Source organism: Ascidiella aspersa, chromosome 5, assembly GCF_963924565.1.
Source record: "Ascidiella aspersa chromosome 5, kaAscAspe10.2, whole genome shotgun sequence".
NCBI classification, from domain to species: Eukaryota; Metazoa; Chordata; class Ascidiacea; order Phlebobranchia; family Ascidiidae; genus Ascidiella; species Ascidiella aspersa.
Window position 1 is genome coordinate 4,631,574 of NC_139451.1, and position 18,371 is coordinate 4,649,944.

At 36.1% G+C, this 18,371-nt stretch overlaps 1 protein-coding gene across 1 annotated transcript in view; it reads right to left on the bottom strand.

Moving 5' to 3' along the window:
- LOC146141551 (diacylglycerol kinase beta-like) overlaps positions 1–18,371 on the bottom strand; it is a 62,228-nt gene that overhangs the window by 12,833 nt on the left and 31,024 nt on the right. Inside the window, exons 12-18 of the mRNA XM_083390352.1 lie at positions 15,735–15,852; positions 9,662–9,750; positions 8,472–8,588; positions 7,697–7,795; positions 7,297–7,378; positions 6,431–6,557; positions 975–1,135 (exon numbers count right to left, since the gene is read on the bottom strand). Of these exons, the coding sequence (XP_083246478.1) occupies positions 975–1,135; positions 6,431–6,557; positions 7,297–7,378; positions 7,697–7,795; positions 8,472–8,588; positions 9,662–9,750; positions 15,735–15,852 (793 nt within the window). The remainder of the gene's footprint in view (positions 1–974; positions 1,136–6,430; positions 6,558–7,296; positions 7,379–7,696; positions 7,796–8,471; positions 8,589–9,661; positions 9,751–15,734; positions 15,853–18,371) is intronic.

Here is an 18,371-nt window from a genome sequence, read left to right on the forward strand (position 1 = left end):
GTTGAGCTCATTTATACTAGGCATTATTGTGTAAAACACCATTAGAAACAAAACTAAAGCAAAAAAGCACACGACTCAAAACTAAGCACGTTTCTTCGAAATACAATAGTAAATTTTAAAGCCAAAAGTGTTGAGCAAATCGACATCATCTAGACTAAGAAGTTTTGTCATACTAACTGAAGATGGTACAAGTTCATCGAACGACTTAAATTTTTACTTTGTCTTTTAAGGCTTTAAAATTCATTATTAAGCTACAATACAGATTCGTGCATAGTATACCTAACATTAGTTTTTTTTAAGACACAGTTCAAAAAAAATTAGCACAAAATCATAGAAATAAGTCAAAAAAATAAGCACAAATCATAGAAATAAGGACGGAATGATAACTCTGGTGATAGCCCAGTTTAGTATTTGTTGGTCTCGTACAGCAATATCCGTAGCTCCGAACTGGCCAAAAAAATTCAACAATTTAGCAAATATGGCCCAAAAAGTATTTGTTAGCCCACCAAACCGTCCCATAAACCAGTGCTTCTTAAACTTTTTTAGTTTTGTTCACCCCTAGCATTGATCTCCAGAATTCATTCACCCTTGTTTCATAATATGATAAAACTATCTCGTCTATATATAACAGCACAAAAAGATTTAGGTTGTTTCGATTTTTGTTAAGATCAACTCAAGCTAAGTTTTACCATTGAAAATCTACAATTTCTCGAGTCTAGCAATATAAAGCTACAAAAGCACAAAACACACTAACCAATTTTTTGTACTTAAACACTCAGTGCAAACCAACTTCACTATTACAATAAGCAAAAAACACCAAAAACACCAGTTCAGTAGTCGATTTACTGCAGAGCTATCATCCATTTCTGACGGTCACCCTTATTCACCCCTTTTGATTGGTTCACCCCTGTAAAAATTTCGTTCACCCTGGGGTGAACCATTCACCAGTTTAAGAAACACTGCCATAAACTTACCTATACAATCCAGCACCCAGCCCACTGTGCCATCTCCACCGCAACATAGCACTCTGAAGTCCTCCACATCGTGAAAGAAGTTGAGTCCAGGCATCGGTCCTCCCTTGCTAAGATCGTACACCTGACGTGGGTTGAGGAGTCCCTGCATCTTTCGGAGCAACCTGGCAGAAATGAAGCTATTAGCGTTAGGGCAAAAATTAGGCCGAGTGGTTGAGCAGATGGGGGACAATGGTGGTGTGTATCTGCTGAATTATTCTGTATCTCGATGTGTATGTATGCGATAGCGGCTATAACTGTGAGAAGACAAGAGTTGACGCCCCTAGGTCGCATATACATCGTTTGCTTTTTATTGTAATTGCAATTATGGGAAAATATATATATACCAGACAATGAAGGTAAAAACACAATGGACCATGTTTGTGAAGCAAACTGAGGCAATGCCTGGCAGCAACAATATATTAAAAACTTTAACTACAGAAATAATCCCCAGCAAAAAAGGAAATTAATTAAATTCTACGTGATTTAATTTAGTACTTTTTACTGCATTATATAGTTTTATAAATTACCTTTTTCGTTTTGCCATTCTTAATCACTACAATTTTATGTTTCTGTTTTAACGGAATTCACACATAAGATTGCAATTTAGAACAACATCAACGTCGAATTCAAACACAGTTCGGAAAAGACCAAAAATAAGCTTGATCCTTGTTGTGGAACGCAACCGCGCTATTCCCGAGCACGCGGCTTTGCAATTACTTCGTGAGCCTATAAAAGGCTGTTCACTTACTATGTTACCATTCTATTTTACTGATTTCGACTAAACACAACCTAAGTTACAACAACCAAACTGTGCTTATTTGGACTCTGTAAAGAAGCAAGGCGCAAACGTGATTGAAAACACAGCAATCCTCATGGTCGTAATAAGGTCTAAATCGAAATAAGTCCTAAATCCATCAGAAAAGCTAAATGGCCAGAATCAGGCTTTGTTGTTCTACCTAAGAATCTACCTAAGTATAAGTGAGGAAAGTATTTAGATTTTTTTGATGGCAATATTAGGAAAGAAAAAATTCCCTTTTATACCATATGAAATAGCTGAGTTTGATTAGGCAGAAAATTCTCAAGGACACCTACTTTATGGCCATATAGTTTGAAGAGACAGAATTTCCCTAAATCTTTACCGGCCAACATTTTTCCCTTTGAAGAGAGTAAGCATTTAAACTCTGTGTTTGGCGAACTTTGACCGCAATTGATAAAATGAAAGTTGTTTCATTCAACCAATGACGCACGAAAAACTATATTTGGCAACAGTCTGGGCTATTACGCCAAGCATCACAATTTGAACACTAAAATAATGTCATAAAAACTGTAGTTTTAAGCTTTCATTCAAACGCCTTGTCTAATTTGTACTGCATTGTTCTAGCCTTACGGGTTAGCATAGGAGTGTAAGTAGAAAAATTATGCGAAATTGAACGCGAAACTTTTAAGAGACGATGTCACAAAGTTATAGCGTTTTTAAATTTATTTGTTTGAGGATTTAGAGATGGTAAACCCAAGCAAAATAGTTTCTTTTCAACCCAAGTGGTATGCAACAACAGTAAAAATGGTTGAAAACCACTGGTTTAAATGGAGATATAGACCTAACGTTGTTATCAAATGACGACAGATATATTTTTGCTTTTATTATTGAATTATTTTCTCATTGGTTATGTGATTATCGATTTAAAACCACAATATGAGAAGTTTCAAAGCAATTAAAAAATGTAAAACGTAGAACGTTGGACAGAATCGATTTTTTTTCTTTGTTGAATATCTTAACAGTAAGTTAAGTCACTCATTTTCAGTGTAAAATGATGTTAAATGAAAAATTCGGGTCACATTCACTGCGACTAGTTCCATATTTGGAATATTAATATGACGAAGTCAACAACGTGCGACCATAGTTTGTAATATCAGGAGCCAAAAATCCTTACGTTATAGTAAACATCATTGAAAGACAATTAGAAAACAAATCGTCCGCCCTGAGAAATTTTAAGAAGGAGGCTGTTAACGACATGTGTCATTCACAGCAACCAGCATCGATTTCTGCTACGATGGAACTTCCAACGCAACAGCTCCACTCACAATTGGCACAACAGTTGTAACCAGTGTAAGTTAATTGTTATTGTGTTCCACACAACAGCTGAAATCATGTTTTTCAATTTCTTATGAAAAACTACGTATTAAAGCATAAATAAAAACTAAAATGTCCGATTTCCGCGCCATTTTAAGTAACAATATTCCTAGTTCACTTACGACCATTACGAAATATTGGCGACATTTTCAGTGATATACCTCAATTTTGGCTGTTTTTTATTAAAGCGTGTTTTGTTGCAGAAAGTATTTTTCTCCTTACAATATTGTAGAAGCCAGTGTTTCTCAAACCATGGGTCGCAACTGAAAATGTGGTCACAGTTTGATTAAGTTAGATCTCCAACTGCATGAGTTTAACATGGTAAGATGTTTTGAGATTGGTTCTGAGCAAGAATGCTCCTGAATTTAAGAAAACTGTGGCTGAAATACGAAGGCATGGCTCATATTGATTAAATTCGCACCTACAACAATGGCATTTTAAGTTTTGTTCACTTTCAATGAAAAAAAAATAAGTTCAATGAAAACGAATTTCAATGAGAAAAGTTCAAAGAAAATAGTTGGAGCGCTGGTACACTTAAGCTTGAGATTCGGGTCGCCTCGAAAAAGGTTGTGTATGATCCACTGATACATGCTAAATCCCGTGGTCTTCTTCAAAACTTTCGCGCTTATCTTTGGATAATTTGTAGCTTAGAGAGATTTAACTGTGTTTTGTGCAAATCGAGTTTTGGCCACATCTTATACTTTATTTCTGCAATTATATTTCGGCTGAGGGTTGCCTTTACGTTATTTAGGTTTTCAACATACAAAAAAATGATTAAGACTTGGCATGAATATCGAAAAAGTAGGTATAGCATTTTGAAAGTTTCGAATAACCCTTTATTCATTTTCAACACAACAGATGAATGCTTGTTAACTACTTCTGTATGGGATTTGATATTTCTACTACAAATAACAACAACCTACAACCATTATGATCCAAAAAAGGCTTAAAAATGAATATTTCCAATTTATTTTGCAACGGTTTTTAATGAGTTTTACTTATTTTACGAATGCATTTAATAGGATACAACATGGCAATTTTCGTAATAAATTTATTTTGAAAAAACTTAATATACTTAATATTCCTGGTTCGTAATTTTATTATTAGAAAGCACTTAGTCAAGTCGACAGCCATTTAGGGACATTAGGGCGCATTTTACAAAAATGATTTAAAAATAAAAATCACATTTTCTCTTCATAATGCAGCTGGTAAAACATAAGCTTGCTGTGAAAAACCATTTCGCTTTGTTAATGAGATTTATCGCAGCTAAATCGCAACTGTTAAGTGTCAAAATAAAGAAAACTGGATCGAATTTCGATTTGGCGAAATAAAAGCGTAAATATTAACACAGTACAACTAAAAACACATTTTCGATCTGGCGGTCTCTAAAACATACATACATTCGATTTTTCGCAAAAACGTCAATACGTTACTCCGGGCATGTCTACATAGCTTGTTTGTGAAACGTACAGCTTTCATTTTAAACCTTTTTAACCATTTGAAAAACACATTTGAGTTTTCTTCATTGCTTATGATCAGACGAGTTTACCAATGGTATTAGTTTAGCGTTTTATTGTCATGATAACGACTTGAAATTGACTTGTTCTAATTATGACTTGACTTGGCCTTGACTTGTTATTTTTCAAATGACTTTACATGGACTTTAGTTATTTTCAAAAGACTTTACTTGGACTTAAGTTATTTTTCAAATGACTTTACATGGACTTTAGTTATTTTCAAAAGACTTTACTTGGACTTAAGTTATTTTTCAAATGACTTGACTTGGACTTGAGTTATTTTTCAAATGACTTTACTTGGACTTGAGTTATTTTTCAAATGACTTGACTTGGACTTGAGTTATTTTTTAAATGACTTGACTTGGACTGAAGTTATTTTTCAAATGACTTGACTTGGACTTGAGTTATTTTTTAAATGACTTGACTTGGACTGAAGTTATTTTTCAAATGACTTGACTTGGGATTAAGTTATTTTTTAAATAACTTGACTTGGACTTAAGTTATTTTTCAAATGACTTGACTTGGACTTGAGTTATTTTTTAAATGACTTGACTTGGACTGAAGTTATTTTTCAAATGACTTGACTTGGGATTAAGTTATTTTTTAAATAACTTGACTTGGACTTAAGTTATTTTTCAAATGACTTGACTTGGACTTGAGTTATTTTTTAAATGACTTGACTTGGACTGAAGTTATTTTTCAAATGACTTTACTTGGACTTAAGTTATTTTTTAAATGATTTGACTTGGACTTAAGTTATTTTTCAAATGACTTGACTTGGACTTGAGTTATTTTTCAAATGACTTGACTGGGACTGAAGTTATTTTTCAAATGACTTTACTTGGACTTAAGTTATTTTTTAAATGACTTGACTTGGACTTAAGTTATTTTTCAAATGACTTGACTTGGACTTGAGTTATTTTTCAAATGACTTGACTGGGACTTATGTCATTTCAAAATGATTTGTTTACAGCACTGGAAAGCACCCTGCTGGAAGTGTAGCGAATTATAGGCCGCAGACGGGTTCCGATCGATAGATATATCAGTGACAAAGCCAGGAGCAAATTAAATCTGCTTGCGATTAAAAACGGAAAGCCACAGTGGGTTCATTCATTATTCAAAACCATGTAACAACTTATATCGTGGATCGATAACGACTACTGTCTGATAATACGCATCTTTAAGCGTTTTCCCGGAAAAAATTGGAGAATTTCTACGACCAGTTGCTTGTAACTTTTTTTTAGAAAAACAAAACTTTACTTTTTGAAGCAACATTTAACAACAAAAGTTAAGCACGAATATTCGAATATCAGACATAGTTTTCAATCTTTAAACGCTTGGCAAACACCTCGTTGGTTTGCTATATTTTTCTCATGTCTGTTTTATATATTCTAGCTTGGTTGTTTTTTTTAATATTTTTCGGGCAGGGGTTTTAAGCTGAATTTCACTCCAAATAAAAGGACCCCCTAAAACTAGGCCGCGGACCTCAGTTGAAATAACCCTACTTTTGGGAAAGGGGAATAAAATATAAAAAACAAAGTGGTTTGGGAAAACGGTTATAGTTGAGGGTGCGAGTGAACTTTGGAAAAACAAAAATAGTCGAAAAATATTTTTAAGGCAACATTAATACAAAAACCTGTACTTAGAGTTTTACGAATAGGGCAAACAAAATTTAAATGATGTTTATTTATGCTCAAAAATCTCAGGATTTTTTGAAAAAAAATCAACAAAATTAAAACTATATTCTATCAAATAATTCCAAAACTCACCTTACGCCTTGTTTCCCGCCGCTTTTAGGGTTGATGAACACGAGCAGGGGGTGGGTGTTAGGTAGAGGGGTCACTTGTAGCCCCTGCCCGTCCCACGTCATCGAGTTCATGCGTTTCATGTTCCGCGCTGAAAAAACAAAAGGGTTGATTTTAGGGCGAATCGAAAAGATTAAAAATACCAAAAAGAAATAGGTTTAAAATTTGAAAACTTGAAAAATTAAAAAAATTATTAAAAAAAAAACAATTCCAGCACTTGCTCTACGTTGAACCAGAATAAAATGATAAGCTTTACTAAAAAAACATGCAAAGAGTTGACATTTATTAAACACAATGAAAGATGATACAAATGTTTACAACAAATGTGATCTAGCCCATCCGAAGTCGCCTTTTGACCAACGATTACGGCTTACGTATCATTAGTACACCGAAAGCCATCGCAGACTCACCGAATCTGTCGATCAATGATGCAAGCAGGGCAGGTTAGAAAAACAACTAGCCTGTGGTGAGGCTCGAACTCACGACCTTCGTTATACCGGGACCCTCGCTCTACCAACTGAGCTACACAGGCTCAAAAGGGGTGCGAGTCGAGAAATGACCATCACACCGTTGCCTGTTGCATCCTTAGTGTAAAACCAGTCTGCAGTAAGATTTCAACTCATGACCTCTGGCCATACGGGCCGTCGCTCTACCAACTGCTACACAGGCTCAGAAGGGGAGCGCGTCAGGAAACAAGCATACGCCAATGCCTTCTGTATTCTACTTGTAAACTAACCTGTGGTGAGGTTTAAACTCAGTTGTGAGCACCATTGCTTGCTACATTCTGTTGCTACAAGCAACTCCGACTTAAGATCTTTAAAACAACCTACTTTTGTCCACTTGTTGTGGGTTGTTCTCCATAGCGTCGGTTGAGCTGTTTTCCCGCGATCTCGGGCCCACTCTGTCTTGTTGCTGAAAAATCAACAAAAGTATAACTTTAAACACAATGCAGATAATTAATATTTAGCGATGTACAGTGTTGTATTTGGGGATATGAGATAATATCGAATCGGAGCCGATACCCGATGCCGTCTAGGGCAAACAGTTAAATACCACAAGTCACTGTCATATGCCAATTGTAACGTGCCACCTGCCACTTGTCACTGGTAACTTTGCATTAATTCCATTATATCGAGCAATGCAAGTGTTTTTTTATATCTTTGTTCTTCCAGGACGCTTTTTAATTCAAAGAAACCTCGACATTAAAGAGTTATATGGTTGTTTACTTACTAGCAGTCCAGGACAAATGCAGCTTGGGGGAAGGGTGTGGGGACGCATCTTACCCAGGGTGCATTCGGGGGCTATGTGGGACGCGCACTTGTTGTGGTACTAAAACGCAAAAGACGAACAATTAAGTTGGTTACACTATGCACGGATCTGTAATGTAGCTTGATAATGAATTGCAAAGCCAACAAGATTGAGTAGATCGACATCATGCTGATTATAAGCGTTTCGATACGAGCTTATATCAAGACTATGTCCATTTACTTAACTTTTTTGACTTTGACAACAAGTATTACAAAGCTGGATAAATGGAAGATTTTAGCAGTTAATGTTTCTTTTCAGTAAATGTGTCTTTTTTAGACCCGTCAGTCACTTTAACTAAAGTTGACAAATTGCATCAAAACGTCTTTATCAAGATGATGACGATCTACTAGACCTACTTGGCTTTGGCATGATTTATCAAACAAACGATTAAAACACGAAATTTAAAAATTGAATGGTTCACACATTAAATTCGGTATTCAATTTTTCGCGCTTGACGAACTTATTATTTATTTAATATTTGAAGGCAAATCTATTTTTTTGTTTTTTTTTCCTTACGTGAAAGAACATGGATGTTTAACGAAAATGAAATAAACAAACGAAATGTAATGATCCAAGACTCTATATTGTTTTTTCCCCTATTTAGTTACGTAAATCAGAACCGGGAGTCGCACTCGGGTTATTTTTAACCGACTCAGGATCCCTGCCTGTAACAGTAGAGAAAAAGCGTTACACTTACAGTAGCTTGACACCATCTGCAGTGGAGCCCGGTCAAACCCTGGTAGCACTTAATGGGTTTCTTACATCGATCACAAGGACCTGCGTTGTTTCCCTCCATCCAAAGATGGTCCAGTTTCTGCGTGTTTTTATCAATGTTGACATGTGCTCGACTGTAGCGTCTTTTACAACATACTTTGTAGGCTACATAAAATATAATATCTAAGTTAATATAAATTGGTTATCATTTTAACGGGTTACGGAGGTCAGTAGGTCTACAGCAGTGGTTCTCAACCCTTTTTAACCGCGTACCACCTCGAGGTTCTATGATCTTGTTGCGTACCAACAAATTATCGAAAAACTCAACTTTACTCAAAATGTATATAGGATTATTAACAGGGGCGGATTAGCTAATTAATTAGCCCGGAAATTTCAAAACAAATGCGGCCCACTAATCTTGAAAAAGTTTCCCTTTTTTAACTTTGCAAGATACCGGTAGTCAAGTTTTGTGATTCTTTGTTTTGGTCTATATGTCATAAAATAAATTTGCATAGATGTTCCGGAAGATTTAACTATACAATTATAACGATGAATGTATAGTTTATTACAATAGAAAAAAATTCTAAACTTTTTCGTAAAACTGTAATTTTATTTAAAAACATACTGCGTACCACCCAAAATGACTTCGCGTACCACTAGTGGTACGCGTACCACAGGTTGAGAACCACTGGTCTACAGGCAAAATACAGCCTAATCTGAAAAGTCACCGTAAGTGTCTTATATCTCCCTCTGAAAACGGAACTTTGATTTTATATGCAGTACGTGCTGTAATTTTGCATATCAGTGTAAGTTAACTTGGTTTCCCGTCTTTAATATACTACTTTATTTTACTGTTTGATCTTGTGTTTTTAGAATAGACAGAATTTTAGCTGAGCAGTACAACTAACGTCAGAACTCAAGGTAATCGAAAAAAATCTTAGTAACGGTAAAATTAATTGGCTCCTTATCCGATTTAACCTATAGGTCTGAATAAAGTTCTACTTATCCAACACAATTCTTACATTTCACTAGTTATATATTAATTGTGGAACCTGTCACTTACGGTTGACTCCTTGGCCGATTTGACGTGAGTCTGAATACAGTTTACTGACACAACAAAAGTGTCGCATGTCACACGTCTCTAGTCACTAGTCACTGTCACATGCCACTTACCGTTGATTCCTTGGCCGACTTAACGTAGGTCTGAATACAGTTTCCCGGCACTCTGCTAACGCAACGCTCGTGAGCCGTATAATGGCAAACTGGAAAACAAAAAGGCGACTATAAGCGCGTATGAAAACCCATCAACAAATAAGTAAAAACAAGTTTTAGTTGAACCCAAACAGATAACCTAAGCCGGGCAATAGAATAAGTAGGACAGAAAGATTAATGACATCACTGCAATTGCTTGAAAGTACCTTTTAAGCCAACTCTCGCTGGTAAATGCGCTGACATAGATTAAATAAAAAAATGGACTGAATACTGCTAGACATTTATTCGTTTTAAGAAACAAATATTTGGCCATTTGTAATTGTTATTATAACCTTTTTTCTTTTCGAACTTAAAGGTAAAACTATAAAACGGGAGAAAATACTTGTGATATAACCTTCCTAAAAACTAACAAGTGACTCAAAACACATTTAACCACGGAAGTGCGTCAAGATCTAAACGACGTCAAGATCTATACGATGTATTCAAACTGACGATCGAAAAATGTCGAAAGTCAACTGGGAGGCAAAACGCGTCATTAAGGTTAAAGCCATGACAAAGAAATGTAAAACAAGAATGTAAAAGAGATTTAGGCCATTGTCTAAAGCAGGGGTGGGCAACCTAAAGCTCGCCAACGCAAATCATACCGCCCGCGGCCTATTCTTAAATCTAGGCACAAGACCATTCGTCATATTTTTTTGGCTATTTTAACTGCTCAGAAGCAAAATTGTTATGAGCTTTGCGCACATCTTATTTCTGCACCAAGTATAACATGAAGTTAGACCCTTTTTAATTGAAAAACACCCTAGTTATCTTCCTGATTAACAGTCGTTGTGGTTGTTATAATGAGATGCGTAAAGTCTACACCAGGCGTTCCCAACCTTTTTTTACACCGTGGCCCCTTTGAAAATTTTGAGAAATCAATGCCCCCCTATTTTTTCAAACTTTTAAATATACATTGACCGACAGTCAGAATGACAAAAAGATATAGATACAACACACAATAAACAAGATAGTACATTAGGCTAATTAGATATTACATATTCAGTTAATGTGATGGTTGAGCTTGTTTTTGCTCTGACAATGTATTAATTGCTGGTTTAGTGGTGGAAAGCGCCAGCCACACGTCATATTGAATATCCAAGACACTGCGCTGTTTTAAGCTACGGGGGCCATGGCCCACAGGTTAGGAACCCCTGGTCTACACAGTTAAAATTTAACAGCCCACAGAGACCTTTCTGAGTTTGGTTTTGGCTCGCTACTAGAAAAATGTTAGCCCACCCTGGTCTTAAAACAAGACAGCTTAGCTTAGAAGGAACTCGTGTCAAAAATATACTACGTCGAGACAAGACCTGTCGTAAAATTAGCCGAGATTGAAATGATAACGTAAGGAAACCTCGCTCAGTCAATCCCATGAAAATAGTTTCGACCAGTTCCCGCCCAATATCCACTAGTGTGTCACGTAGGTAAACGTCACAAACCTGCAACGTGCGGTAACATGTGACGTCAAACGAACGAAATGTGAGGTCAGTGACCTTTTCGCTGTCTGTCTAAATGTTCGGAATTTAATACCAGGTTTTATACTCGCGAAAGGTAAACAAGCCGATATGAAACAAAAAAATGGTCATTCCAGGTTAAAATTATTTATATTCTCAATCAAAAAGGCTCTTCTGGTAATTGTACAGTAACAACTCGTATCACGTCTGACAAGAATTTGATGAAAATCATTACTGATGTGACCATGAAAGTCATTTGTTATGTAAAAAACAAATAATATCTAGAAATTATTTTCACCAAACAAAGGATATGTTTGGAGCCTATAGAAGTAGGTGTCATTTTAATCGTTTCAAATAAAACTTAAGATTGCATCTGGAGGTTGTAGAAGGAAATATCAAATCCCATGCAGAAGTAGGTATTATTTTGAACGTTTAAAATAAATCCGAAGATAATGGATGGAAGTTTCAGTTTGACGTAGAATGTAGTTAAAATCACATACAGAAGTAGGTACCATTTTCAACGTATCGAATATATATCAATTTATATCCAACTTTTTAACAATGAATAAAATATATTTGACTTGATTGGGACTTGACTTGGGCAACTGTTGGAAGTGAAATGGGGCTTGACTTATTGTTTTGTTGAAAAATAAAAAGACTTGCCTGTGACTTAATTCATTTCAAAATGACTTGTTTAAACAAAAACTAACTTGGATCTTATGACAAAAGCCATATAATCACAAACCCAATGCTAAAACGTTTATAATTACAGAATTACCCAGGGTTTGATGCCCGAAATACCCACACCCTAATAACTGTGTAGAAATCTGTATTGTGACGGGAACATAATGTCGTCCTGGTAAGTTAGGTTCACGTCAACAAAGTACTAGGAGATTTTCTTTCAATAATTAGGTAAAAAGAATACTGTTGTTCTGGGCACAAGTTACGGATTCTTTTTACATTGTTTATATTTTGATTTGAAACTAGATGGGCAGCCACAGAGAGCAACGAATTTGGATTTAAATAAAGGTCAGATTAAATGCAACGATCAAGGCGACATTTCCAAATATTCGCGCCAACGCCCCACCCACGCAACCACGACATGACCTTCACAGTTCTGAAGGTCACGCACGCTTGCACGTGGCATTTTTGGCAGGAGGACTTCGTTTTACGTTACAAACAACACATCAAGAACTGACGGTGAGGGCACGGTTTAACATTTGCAGAAACAGACCCGGGGTTACACAGGTTGAACTGTGACTTATGAGAAAATTGATTAGCATTTGTGAGATATGTCATTTCGATATACACAAGTTTGCCATTCCGTATGTTTTGTCAAAGATTTGCCCTCCATTCTAGTTAAAATATCATTACTTCTGCAAAACGTCATTCTACTTGAGTTGTAATAAAGGGTTTTCATCATTTGTGAAACTGTTTTGTTTATCTTAATTTTCGCACATATGTTGTTAACTCCATAAAAAGAGTCACAACAATATTTAGTTTACCTATTCAGTCAGCACTTTAACTAAAGTAATATTACGGTTAGAAAATCAAGCAAGTCATTTCAATATATCCAAATCTGCCATTCCGTATTTTTTCAAAGATTCGTCCTTAATTCTAAGTAAAAAAATATCATTATTTCTGCAAAAAGTCATTGTATACATTAAATCATCAGTCAAATAGAGGTAAGACCATATGTTTGTTTGCTAAATCACGTGTCACTATTCGTAAGTTTGGTTTTGATGATGTGGAATTGTCCTTATATTTGGGCCAAATCGACTGAAACAACCCGTTGCACAGACATTCATAAAGTTATAATTGTGTGCAAAATTACTTGATCTGCGTATTTCGGGCAAAATGCCTTTGCTTGACTTCCAAGTCTTTTAAACAAATGACTTCCAAAGAATTTTTTCATAAAAATTGGGATATTTATCTTAATTTTCACACAAAATCAGTTTTCTTGCTATATGTTTTTTTTTAAGTTTAGTTAGCGCTCATAACCGGACGACTTTACCAATTTTATAAGTTTTTGACCTGCTTTAAGAATTCTTGACTGGGACTTTTGTTCAGAAAGACTTAGCGTGGACTAAAGTTATTCAAGTGCAAATATGCTTTTCAACAGTTTCGCTTTAATATACCTTTGGCAAACAATCCGAGTTTGTAGACACAACTCTTGTGCCATTAGAATAGGCCATTAGGAGGAAGTAATGCGACACATCGTCCACAAAACTCTTGACGTGGTTAGATATTAATGTTATAGTTATAGATTAAAGGTGGGATAGAGATTTCGAAATGCAAACTGAAGGGTTAAGATAAGTATTTGGTTAGTACTGTGGCTTAACCAGTGCTTTACAGCATATATATAGTTATACTTATTAAATCTTCATTTCATTTATTTAAATGAATAAACTAAAGATATATACACCAGTGTTGTAATCAAGTCATTTTGAAATGACGTAGGACCCAGTCAAGTCTTTTGTGAAATAACTCAAGTCCAATTTAAGTATTTAAAAAAACTAACTATAGTCAAGTCATTAGTTGCCAAAGTCAATTCCAATTCAAGTCATTATAGGAGCAAGTTAAATACATAAATACAAAGTCCGAAAAAGTATTATTGCTGCGATAATAAAACTTTGAATCGCAAACTTTTCTGTTGCTGTAATTATGGGGTCAAAGTTCAAACCTGTAGTACTGTGAATTAAACGTTAGGCATCGGATATCCCTGTGCACGCATGTATTTGTGTACATGTTTCTACATGATAGATTGTTTATCTGTTATCATTATACGTGGTATTTAAAAGTGAAAAGCCACAAAGTTATTTCACACATGATTTAACTGCCACTTTTAGTCATTTAAAAATGACTTGTCAATAACATCGAAATTTCGCCTAAACGATATCTTCTTTCTTTAATTCGAACGTATATATTGAATATATAACATACATACCCGCAATTGAAACTATAAACAACCACTTATTTGTAGACCTTACAAAGTGCGGGACAACATGTTGCCATTGGTGGTGCAAAGCGATTGAAAAAATGTCCTTATTTTTCCTCGATGATTTAACGTTTGGCCGCGACGTGCAGCCACAGACATTAAAGGGATTTGCCGTGACGTCCAGTCGCCGTGAAAGGATTTTAAAAGCCAAGGTCGATAATGTTAGTGGCATTATGGCTTCGCGTCTAAAAATAGCCACGCTTTCGACAAAAGGCCTGTTGCAAAATTGCCTAATCGGGCCTCGGCTTTTTTTTGTTGCCCTAATTTCAAGGCCCTTACCGATCTAAATGTCCAGACAAATAAAATGGATTAGGTACGAAAAACGCTATCGCCCATTTGGAAGTCTTTTAGACCTATATATTTAGCTTGTTATATGTTGTTATTGTTCTTGCTATTTTTTAGCTTAATTTAAATCATTTCGGTGGAATGACTTGAATACAATTAACTTAACACTGACTTTAGAGAGTCGAATGACTTTTGTATGTAAATACTTAGCTTGCTATATTCTGCTTTTTCTTCTTTTTTAGTTTAGTTATTGCTCATATTCGGACGAGTTTGCTACTTTCAATAGTTTAACGTTTTATTTATTTTATCAGTGATTTGACTTGAAGATGACCTACTTCAACAATTTTGGGCAACTGACGACTTGGACTGGGACTTATTTAGAAAGACATGAAATGGACTTAAGTTATTTTACAGATGACTTCTGGAGTTCAGTCATTTCAAAATAACTTGTTTACATCACTGGTAGTATTTGGTCAGGTGTTCTTGAAATTCTTCTCACGAGGACCACAAAAACAACAACAAAGGGCCTGTTGTAAAAATTGCCTAATCGGGCATCGGCGTTTTTCTGTTGCCTAATATCCAACTTCTGAATGTGCGACGTCCTTCAAAACAGAAGGCGCCGTAGGAAAAAAGGAAAATTTGCCAATCGATATTTTGCGTAAATTTGCTTCTCTGGCACTAGTGTGTTCAAACGGTCTTGTTATTAGCAGTGGTTCTTAACCTTTGGTAACCTGCCGAACCCCTATGCTATCCTATAAGAGTTTGTCGAACCCCAATTCGCTCAGTATTCGTTTCTTCCTCCTAGCAGCTGAAACTAGGCATATTCAAATTATAAACTTGCATTTATAGGTTAAATTGGCCAAATTTTCAATTAACAACGTTACATGACACTTTGGCACATAAAAAAGATTCAAATTTAGCTTGAAATAACAGAATTTATGTTTCAGAGGACGTTCTCACCGAACCCTTGAAACAGCTGCGTCTTTTCGAATAAATAACAAGTCCAGTACCAGTCCAAGTCGTTGGTATGGGCTTTAAAATTCATTCTACGTCTAACTACAACCTCCAGTCATTATCGTAAGATATATCCGAAACGTTTACAAAATGATCCCTACATTTGTGTGGACTTGAATATTCATTCTTCGTCTACAAATTTCAGCCATTGTGCTTCAGTAATTTGAACAATATATAAATAAAACATTATAGCCAAATATTATGGCGTACATTATTTTAAACGAAATAGAAAAACCCTGCTTACAGGTGCAACAGAGCCCTTGCTTTCCAACGCCGACCAACATTGTGTGGCATAAGTTACAGTAGGCTGGCGAGTTGTAGTGCTTCAACCTCCAAGAGTGCGTTCCATCATCTTTGATATTCTGCACGCGAAAACATAAAAGTTGAACATAAGTTTTAGACCGACGCCGGCCGTAAGACCGAAATAAGAGCAAGACTTACGTAGGAATAACACACAGTTCGGAATAAGGCTGAAATAGGACTAATACCACATAGTCGTAATAACGTCTAAATCAGAATAAGTCCCAAACCCGTCGGAATGAGACCGAAATGGCCGAAATGAGGCATATACAACATTTTACCTAACCCCACATCCTACCCATAAGTACATCACTACTCCCTTAATAATTTCATCCCTAATCCAATTTCTAACACAAATAAAAAAAAAAAATAAGCCTCATTCCGTTGCAGACAAATAAGCGGATGATTTACAGAAGAAAAGAAAAGAAATCGTTTCTTCAGGCAAAAAGTCCCACAAGCTCCAAGTTCGCAATATTTTTCGCATCCCTGGCCCTACGGGATTTAATGTAAACAACTTGACAGTCATATCGCTTTAAGACTTTTCCATGAAAGACTTCCTATTAAGACTAACTATCGTATAAATCGGGAAATCAGGTGGCACTGTTTATCGACAAATTGTATTGAAATCTCGACAAGCTCTCGCACCAACGTGCTTCATCAAGTCAAAGTAGAAATGAAAAATCACGAAAAAATGCGAAAGCTGGTCGTAAACGACATTTACAGCATTTTACTCCTGCAATATTTAAACATTTAATCTCAAGAAAGCACATATAACAAATAAGACTTTTTGCGCTTGTTTGTTTTCTAACGTTTAATGGCCGGAATAGAATAAATAAAGATTCAGAAAGATATTAGTATAATACGGTATATACTATGAATTATTGATTTTTTAATTTGTCTTTTGATAGTGCCACCTGATTGCCCTCTCATGCCGATCCTGAGTCTCATGCCGATCCTGGTTCATACAAAGTTTTTAGGTTTGAAAACCCCGGGGTTATGCATTGCGCTCTTTTAAAAAAACTGTTTTCAAATAATGTCGCAATATCCGCCAAAAAACAACACCACCTTTACCTCAACAATCTCATCATCATTGTCAATAGGATGAACCCGGCGTTTCTTCATTTAAAAATGTCGCCTTTCGAATGTTATAAGTGCGCTAAAATATCTCGCTAACTTTGCAGCAGCCCATGGCCAGTCAATCACAGTGTAGGCACCAGTGTTGCAATGACTGAAGTCAATGACTTGACTCGAGTGCAATTAGGTCACTGCTTTTAAATGATTTGATTTGATTTAAGTCTTTTGGGCTGATTTTCTTTACTTGACTTAAGGCGTTGGGGCAAAATGTCTTTACTTGACTTAAGTCTTTTGGGAAAAATAACTTGACTTGAGTCTTTTGGGAAAGATGACTTGACTCAAGTCAGGTGGGCAACAAAATAACTTAACTTGACTTAAGCCTTGTGCGAAAAAGACTTCACCTAACTTAAGTCTTTCGGACAAATGACATGGGTTAAAGACTTAACTTGAACTTAAGTTCCTTTACAAATGACTTGACCGGGACTTGAGTTAATTCAAAACGACTGTTTACAACACTGGTAGCAGACACTCATATTCTAATCGGCTCTAAGCCGCTGCATTTGGTTAGCGTATGCTTGAGTACACATTTAAGCAGCACTGGCCGAGACCCAACGATCAAGTAAAATCTACCAGCCGAAAACGTTTAAACCCAAGTCGATTTTACGATCAGCGGTCACACACATACACACACACGCTCACTTAGGCGCGGTTATTTATAAACGAGGTTGTTGGCTCTCATAGTGACGTCACAATGCCCCGTCTCGGTGTGATTCGTCTGTTGTTTTTTTTTAGTCACTTCGCCGCCTAGGGTGAACGCGCTTTGAAAGCTGTTTGAAGGGAAAACGACTTGTGGTCGGTCGGGTTTTATTTGATTTTCTGAAATCGGCGGGTTGGACTTTGTCGATTTACGTCAGAACGCAAATAGATTGGCTTTGTTTTCATTTCCGCCGGGTCACTATATCTGACAACAGAGAGTATAATCGGCTGAAAAGAATGGGTGGGTTTAATAGGGGAGGGGGGTCTTACAGCCTAGTGCAGTGGTTCTCAAACTTTTTTCTTTCGTGGCCCATTTACGTTGCAAACAAATTATGTGGCCCAACACATTTTTATGACAGAAAAAACTGTAAAATAGGTTTAGAACAAAACACAGCAGAACAAATTTCAAATCAGATTATGAGATATTTGCGGCTGAAAAATAAATTTAAATTCCTTTTTTATTCCTCCCCAATCCATTACTCCTGTAAAATTAAATATAGTGACGCAAAATGAAACTAAATCCAGCTTTTTTAAATTGGTCTGTGGCACACCGCAAATGTTCTTATGGCCCACCAGTGAGCCATGGCCCACTGGTTGAGAACCGCTGCGCTCTTTCACTATTGTGCGTAACAATTAATAAGAAAAAAAACTTTCTTCAAATGCCGCATACCACAACACATATTGTTTGGGTTAGGGTGCGGGTTAGCGTTTGGTTGAGGGTGGGTCAAGTTATTATTAATAATAAACATAA